The 8,912-nt window shown below is 39.2% G+C and overlaps 1 protein-coding gene across 2 annotated transcripts in view; it reads left to right on the top strand.

Moving 5' to 3' along the window:
• lpar4 (lysophosphatidic acid receptor 4) overlaps window positions 1-6,684 on the top strand; it is a 15,961-nt gene extending 9,277 nt beyond the window's left edge. For both annotated transcript variants that reach the window (XM_014009262.1, XM_014009253.1), the window contains exons 2-3: window positions 2,704-3,484; window positions 5,845-6,684. In XM_014009262.1, the coding sequence (XP_013864716.1) occupies window positions 2,909-3,484; window positions 5,845-6,333 (1,065 nt within the window). In that variant the 5' untranslated portion in view covers window positions 2,704-2,908 and the 3' untranslated portion in view covers window positions 6,334-6,684. The remainder of the gene's footprint in view (window positions 1-2,703; window positions 3,485-5,844) is intronic.
• The last annotated feature ends 2,228 nt before the right edge of the window (window positions 6,685-8,912 follow it).

Raw genomic sequence — 8,912 nt, 5'->3', positions numbered from 1 at the left:
ATATACATATATATTTTAACAAAGCAGGGCAGAACTCATATCAATATTAGCATAATTCTAAACATACCAATTTAGAGAAATTGCAAGCATTTATAATAATATAAAGAACTGAACACATCATTATTATTATTACATTAAAATTCAAAGACAGTTTGGTGAGCACAAAACAAAATCTAAATTTATTATTGAAATGTGATAAACACTTTAACTCAACACATGCTCAACATATTCCTTACAGTAAGCTATATGCCTGACATCCTACAACCAAACACCTGGTTATGTGTACTATTGCATAATATTGTTGTAATACTGTAACTAAACTAATGTATTTTTTGTGTAGCAGAGCTCTTCATGGTGGCAGCAACGTTTGATCTAGTTAAGTGTTAGTCTACAACCCTGAGCAGCATTTTCACTGCAAAAACCACCTGATTTGAAATAGCTCTTGTAGCACATAAAATCTTCAGAGAATCTCGCTTCAGTGTATGAAAACTCAGATGTAGCAAATACCCCTGTCTTTAAAGCACCTGCCCCGAATGTTTTTGATGTTTAACTGCTGTAAAAAATTCTGAGTCAAATCAAAGAACTGTTATCAGCTGAGCTCAACAATGAGATCATCTGCTCAGCCGAATCAGGTGTTCATGTGTAGTTAGTGTGGCAACACAAACTGCACACTAAAACGTATTGTTGTACATCAAACCCTTTGATGCATAAATGATCATTTAACAATAAAAATAGTGTGAGACCATTGAGGTAAACCATATGGTAGAGAGAGATCACGATTCAGCTTGTTGCAACAGAGATTGTTTAACTCTGACTGTTTTTTTAATCATGTTGTGACTAGAGTTTTACCTTCAGCTTTTATGATTTCCATCCAAACAGCCTCTTAAAGTTGCTCGCCCAGATATGTGCTTGTGAGTTCAAATTTTCAGAAACTTTTTATGTAGTGTTCTGATGTGATGCTGCACCCCGTCACTGTGTGGTAACTATCAGTAATGTGAGAATAGCAGAGTCCTTAGATGATTCACTGTATATCTGTAGGTTGTACTCCTTATAAGTTGTTTGCTGTATAAATATACTACTAATTGAAATACAGATAGGTGTAGACTTAGTAACAGTGCTTTATTATTTTCAACTTGCGTTTAAATGTGTTATTAAAAGTTGAGCATGATTCTTTTACGTTTATAACACTTAAATCTGATTCTGCTGCAGGAAAATGATCAAAAGCACACCAGTGCGAAAGCTAACAAGCCAAACTGAGGTCCTCATTTTCAGTTGCAGGCTGAGTCGTTTCTACATATTCCTCCCTGTCAACACTCTGGTTTCATTTAAAAGAGCCAATCGTCAGATATTGTCCAAAATTAACCCTCAGGGTGGACATAGCTAGCTCGCAGCCTTGCACTGATGACCAAGACAACGTCATCATTTACCCAGAATGCTTTGTGTGTTAATAATTCTGTTAAAAAATCATAAAAGCTAAACAGCCTACAATATTTTTACAGACTTTATTTTGCAGTTTAAATAAATGTTTATCAAAAGTCTAATGTTACAAATAATTGTGGATCACTTTGACAGAGATGCCCAAAGTGGGGCCCGCGGGCCAAATTTGCCCTGCCGAGCCATTTGATTTGGGCCACCAGCGGTTAACATAGTTATTAGGCTGTAACCTGTCATACTATGTAGAAACACAGATCCACTTAGTCTTTTCATCCATTGACCCAGTGACTATAAAAGTGGCTGTAGTGCAGATAGTTTTCACTCATGGTGCAGACTTTATCTTTGATATGCTGTATTATGATCAAACAGGAAATGTGAAATTCAAGTAACAACAAGATTTAGATCAGACTTAACCACATATGTAGATTTGCACTCTTTATAAGGCTACAAAGCTCATGTTTTATCAATTAAAAAATATCCCATGAGCCTTTGCTACTTGAGCGTATGGCAGACTTTCTCCAAGTGCACAGACTAAAACAAAAGTGGGCCACTAGTGGGCTGCTAGCTTAATCGTTAAAAATAAAGGACTTTACTTAAAAAGTATTTGAATTTCATGTATTATATTACTGCTTTTGGTCCACAGCCCCGGATAGATTTTCATTTTGGCCCTCTTGGGGAAAATGAATGGGCACCCCTGCTTTTAGACTTTGGAGTGGCCTAATCAAGGCCCTGAACTAAATCTGGGTGAGATGCTGTGGTGACCTTCAGAAGGAGTTTCATGCTCAGAAACCCTCGAATGTGACTGAATTACAACAATTCTGCGATGAGGAGTGGGCCAAGATTGCTCTGCAGTGCTGTAAAAGACTCATTGCCACTTATTGCAAACTCTTGATTGCAGTTGATGCTGCTAAGGGTGGCCCAACCAGTTATTAGGTTTAGGGGGCTTTTTCACAGAGGTCCCTGTGTGTTTGGATTTCTTTTCCCCTTAATGATAAACACATTCATTTATGAACTGCATTCTGTGTTTACTTGTGTTATCTTTGTCTCATATTTAAATTTGTTTGGTGTTCTGAAACATTTAAGTTTGACAAACATGTAAATGAATACAAAATCAGGAAGGGGGCAAACACTTTTTCACACCACTGCACATTTTCACTTGGTTCTTATACACATATATGCTGTGCCGTATGAAAAATGGAAGCTGTTTGTTTCTTAGTAAATAACTGCAATGAGGAAGTGGCTGAGTGTTTTTTCCTTTTCTCTCCACAGGAGAATTGATCCGTCGAGCGGCATCCTGGCTGCGTCTGCCTCCGTTTGCTTGTGTGAGGCTTTACGATGAGGGGGCTTGACTGGAGAGGCCCCTGCTGACACTTCAGATGTCCAGATTTCCGCTCTGACTCCTGCTTCCTGAATACATTTGTGTGCCCCTCCCCCCTTTTTTTGTGAAGACCCCACACCGTCTGAAACCATCAGTATGGCCAGCCTGGTGATCAACGAAACTGGAATGGAGGATTGTGGGATTGATGACTCCTTTAAGTACGACCTGTACGCTTCTGTGTACAGTGTGGTCTTTATCTTGGGCCTGGTAACCAATTGTGCTGCCCTCTTTGTGTTCTGCTTCCGGATGAAGATGCGCAACGAGACCACAATGTTCATGACTAACTTAGCATTGTCAGATTTAGTTTTTGTTTTTACGCTGCCTTTCAAGGTCTTCTACAATGTGAATCGAAACTGGCCTTTTGGAGATGGGCTGTGCAAGGTTTCAGGAACAGCCTTCATCACTAACATCTATGGCAGCATGCTTTTTCTCACCTGCATCAATGTAGATCGCTTCCTCGCAATAGTGTACCCGTTCCGTTCACGCACCATCCGCACTCGCAGGAATGCAGCGATGGTCTGTGCTGCTGTATGGCTGACCATCGTGGGTGGAGGAATATCAGTGACTTTCTTCTCTACCATCAACAGCAAACACAGAGCTACTACATGCTTTGAAGGCTTTTCCAAAAAAACTTGGAAGACCTATCTGTCTAAAATCACCATCTTCATTGAGGTAAACAAACAGCTTTAACACAAAATCATGGAGAAAAGGGAAGTCCACTCTTTTACTCTTTTGTTTCTAGGGTTTTATCAGGACATAACAGAACTGATCTGGTCTTTACTAGGTTCTAAAGTTGCTCAAATCTAACTTCAAGTGAACAAAGTACACAATATAGTTCACCATGTAATTATTTATTAAACGATAAACAAAATGGAAAAGTAGCTTGGAAATCTAAGCCCACCCCTCCATAGGATTTAAAAAGGGAAACTATTGTCCAAGTCCTGCTTTACTGATTGATCTGTAAATTTAACTACCATATAAAATGCCATAAAAGCAGGAGATTTGGACTGTTTACTGGTGTGGAGCATACAAGTGTGTGTGTTAATACAAAGTCAAGGAGGTTTGACATCATCAGCAACCTGTAAGTTAAAATAGCTGCCAAACATTCTGGAAAGATCTACAAGATTGTTTCCATAAAATTAAGAGTTCATCCTTTAACAGCAAGAAAGATGATTCACAAGTGGGAAACATACAACAGTTGCCAAAATTTCCAGGACAGGATGTCACAGAAAATGCACCCCAAGGTCAGATCTTGTGCCCCATTTCAGACTCTACAGACTAAGAAATTGGGTTAAAGGTTAACATTCATGGACTGATAGAAAAAGGCTGAACAAATATTATTTATTTAGTTTGCAGGAGAGACTTCTTTCTAAAATGAATATGGCATCACAATTTTACAAAGGACTTTTGGAACGGTGTTTATTTTAACATATGAACTGAAGTATGTATGTCTACCCATAATGCACAGCACCAAACACAGCATATCAGCACAAACACCTCATACCGAATGTTAAGCATGGTGGCAAAACAAAACACAGCAGCAAATCTACAGCAGAAGTCCAGGTTCAAGCATCTGTATTATCCCGAGAGGCAATTTGTGTCATAGTCACAAAAAGAAAGGTTGACAGAAGCAACCGGAACTCATTAAATGGGTGATCTGGATGTGCCAGAATCAGTCTGGCCTTGTAATGGCTGCAAGAAAATGCTATTTAGGTTTTGCAGTGATCCAGTCTAAATCCAGACCTCAATCCGGTTGGATTAATGAAACATTAAGGGAGCCATGAATAAACACATGCCCACAAACCGCACTGAACTGAAGCCATGTTGTAAGAAGGAGTTGACAGAAATCCTCTACAAGAAAATAATAAAGAAATATAGAAAACAATTGAAGTTGCTGCTGAAATTTTTTTTACAGCTGCTAAATCATGGATTGAACATAAGGGCTCTCTATATTTCAATAAGATTTAAGACGTCAGATCTTGCTGACATCATTTAAAATGTTTTTTCTTATAGACAAGTCATAACAGAAACTACACAGACAGCACAGATGGCAGAATGATTTTTTTTCTTTTACATTGATGATGGAGGAGTTGCAGGAGTTAGATCTGGTATTTATGTTGTTGGGAAGTGACATTTATTTGTCACAAACAGACTATCACCATTTCCACCAGACAGTGTGGGATCATTCATCTAAGCTGTCCAGCCGAGACACACAGTCACTTGGCGTGGCACTTTCTCTTGGTCAACACAGCCATGGAGAGCTACAGTCTCCTCCATGCACAAAAATAGTACTTATATGTTTTATTCAACTACCTTTATCATATTTTAGCCACTTCAGTAGAAAACAGAACTGAATGTTGGTTTCTTAATTTCTTCATCATCAGTGACTTTTTTTTTACCTTCATCATTTTTGCTGGAACAGTTGTAATGCACTCAGCAGAGCTGAGATGAGATTAGTGTACTGCAGCCACTTTTTATAAACAAACCCGCTCACAAAGTTCTGCCAGTCACATTTTCATTGACACAAACCCTGACACATATCCTTTGAGAGACTAATTCTGATTGGGGGGAATGCACAAGGTGGGGTCACAGTGGGAGGTCCAAGTAGGAAAGTGTGCATTTTGTCAGCAAAACACAACTTCTGATGTCTCACGAACCATAAATTAGGCTTTATTGCAAAACCTTCATGTTTAGATTCCCTTCAGTCCTTGAAAAGAAGATCTATCTCAAAGGGAGTTAACTCGTTAAATAAAGATGGATCAGTTGTTTTTCCCACACAGTTTTCCAATTTTGGCTTTGTTTCTGTAACAACATGGTGGAATCTGTTATGAGTTTTTGTACAGTTGGGGTTAGATTTTAATAATTTTAGAACCTGGTAAAGATCAATTTGTTAAAAACAAATGTCCTGATATGTAAAACCTGGGAATTGTAAGAGTGGGGTATTTCTTTCCCCCATGATTGCATGCATCGATTGTATGGTGTCTTAGTCAACAAGATTCAACTCTTATTTAATGTCTTTGTCTTTTTTTCAGATTGTGGGTTTTCTCTTCCCTCTTTTGGCTAATTTAGTATGTTCCTCATTGGTTCTACGGACGTTGAGTCGCCCAGTGACTGTTGGTCACGGATGTGACAGCAAGAAACGTGTCCTGCGGATGATTGTGGTGCATCTGACCATTTTTATTGTTTGCTTCGTACCGTATAACTTCTTGCTCTTTTTGTATGCTCTTGTGCGAACCCAGGCCTTGGCTAACTGCACCGTGGAACGCTTCGCCCGAACACTTTACCCCATCACCCTGTGTTTGGCCAGTCTCAACTGCTGCCTGGATCCTGTGGTCTACTACTTCACTTCAGAGAGCTTCCAGAAGAGCCTAACAATAGGTGGCAAAGGGTCTGGATCACGTCCTGAAAGCATCCCCCGCAGTGACACTGAGACCCAGTACACGGCACAAAATCTCCCGACAGACACACACACTGTGGCCAGCAATGGAAAAGAGACAACAGTATCTGACAGTCAGTTATGACTCAACCTTAATGGAGAAAAAGAAATGGGTTTCGAAGGAAACTTTGAACTTGGACAATTATGCAACAAACTAAACTGTTTAGTTATGGAAGTGGCAAACAAATAGCCCTGCAGATTAGTTAAGCCCTGAGGTAAATCTTGAAGTATGGCTTGGGCTTTTTGGATTAATCTACCCCTGGAGAACAAAGGAACATATTTGTATTTGTTGTGAGTGAACTTTGTGGGGACCACGGAGCCACCAACAATGGAACTACTGTGATGGTCAAAATAGACAAAGAGCCTCCACCAGAGACTCTAGTACATCATCACTCAGGCTTAACCCACAAAAATCACAATACTGTAGATCAGGGGTGTCAAACTCCAGTCCTCGAGGGCCGCTATCCTGCATGTTTTAGAGCAGGGGTGTCAAACTCCAGTCCTCGAGGGCCGCTATCCTGCATGTTTTAGAGGTTTTCCAGCTCCAACACACCTGATTCAGTGATTGAATTAACTCTTCAAATTGGGCAGAAGCCTGTTAATCACCCAGCGATCAAAATCAGGTGTGTTGGAGCAAGAAAACCTCTAAAACATGCAGGATAGCGGCCCTCGAGGACAGGAGTTTGACACCCCTGCTGTAGATTGACCATAAAATGGAGATTTTATGTCCAACTCGTTGAAACATGTTTCATATTTTTATAAAACTTAAGACTATAAGTCTTAATATAATAATTTTAAACGATCACAGTGCATTGTATTTGACTAGATATTAATGTAATGACACTACTTGTCAGATTTGTTGTTACTATGTAAAGTATATAAATACGTTGATCTACTGAGTTCAGTGCTGAAGTGTGATGACACTAAGTGCCTTTCTTAAATAGATTTTGTGGATGTTTTTATAATTTTCTGTCCTCAGAACAGTACAGTTTAACTTTAAAAGCAGCTCTGATAGCGGAACTGCAAATTTTGAATTTGTGGAGGAGTTTTTCGACTGCAGCCCCATTTCTTTTCCTCAACGTGTTCTCTGTGAGCACAGCAACAGAGCAGGAGCCAGCCCCAATTTATTTTGAGGACCTTGGCCTGTGTGTCGTGTCACAGGCCAAATGCTTATTATGACTTGAGCAATGGTCTATTGTTTGCCTCTGAATGAGGGCACTCTGCCATAAGCTGGCATTAGACTCCAGTTCTGCTCCAAGTCTCTTACATGCAGCAAACATGCTCACATTCCAAAGTACAAATGCTGACTGTTTACTCAGAATCACCATCTTACACAACACAAAGCCTAAAACAGTAATGAGTCAGCACATATAAAAACATGCTAAGTTGGTGAATAAGTGTGGATTAATTAGTGGAATATTTTTTGGCTGACATGCATTAAATTTGACATCAGATTTTCAGTGGGATGCAAAATTGATCACATTAGCTCAAAAAGGGACAAAATATTCAGTAGTAAATCAGTAGCATTAGGTTAAACTTTGCCAATTTTTACAGAAATTAACAAAAAGGAACCTGTGACTGTTACACTTTGTCACCCCATCTAGTTTTTTCCTTTATAAAATTATACACACACCAGGCAGTTTATTGTGTACATCTTAATACTGGGTTCTAACTAGATTTGTCTGGTCCAGTTCTAGACCACACAATGCTCACCACATAACCCTTGGCCCAGACACTGCAAAGACGGATGGTGGCCCAGGCGTGGTTTGTCAGAGGTGGTCAATGCATGGACTAGCACCCTATGAACCAAACCACAATTGGGTCAGATGCAGCCTGCCATCTTATAAACAGTGCCATAATTGCCAGACCTGGTCCACATCCATTTGACAAACCACTTGATGTGCCAGCAGTAGGGGTATAAATCACAAGTATTATCACAATACGACATATCAATTTGTGTGGAATGTTTGTAGATATCACAAAGTGTGTCAGGATACAATTTTGAATCCATTCACTTCGCAAGCTTTCAACCAATATGATACAATATCATATGCCTGTTGTGTTAAATGGGCATATGATGACAATATAAATCAATGTTTTAGTTTTGCCTTGATGTAATTGAGTCATTAATCATTTAGTTAATATATTGATGTGGACTGATCATATTGTTACACCCTTAGCCAGCAGGTCCAGTTTGACACCAGATATGTCCCACACCTGTCTACTATGTGGGTCTTTTACCTGCAGTATTCAAGACCAGTTTTCATCTTAAGATCGGTCTCAACACCACTTTTTGATTGTTATCTGACACTGAGGATATTATTTCTAGACCACAACTGTGGAAATATCTAAATTACCAGAATATTGTCCAATTTATTTGTTAACATTCTTGTATTCATTGGATGTAAAAAAAATACTGATTCAAATCCAAGTGTGACTCATTGTTAAATCTGTATTTTTATCACTGCTGTCCCCCGACCCCTTTCACATGCACCCAGTACTATTAGTTGTCTGGGGGCAGGACAAGATATCTGCAAAATCTTCAGTTATATATTTCGGCTTTATAATTGTAAAACAACATCCAGGAGAAAGCATACAGCAACTTGTAAATTCTGCATTGCTTCTCTTTCATAGATGGTGAGGACTTCGTCAAACTTGTATTTT

Source organism: Austrofundulus limnaeus, unplaced genomic scaffold, assembly GCF_001266775.1.
Source record: "Austrofundulus limnaeus strain Quisiro unplaced genomic scaffold, Austrofundulus_limnaeus-1.0 Scaffold1, whole genome shotgun sequence".
Taxonomy (NCBI): domain Eukaryota; kingdom Metazoa; phylum Chordata; class Actinopteri; order Cyprinodontiformes; family Rivulidae; genus Austrofundulus; species Austrofundulus limnaeus.
The sequence above is the reverse complement of the archived record's forward strand: the minus strand, read 5'-3'. Positions and strand labels throughout refer to the sequence as shown.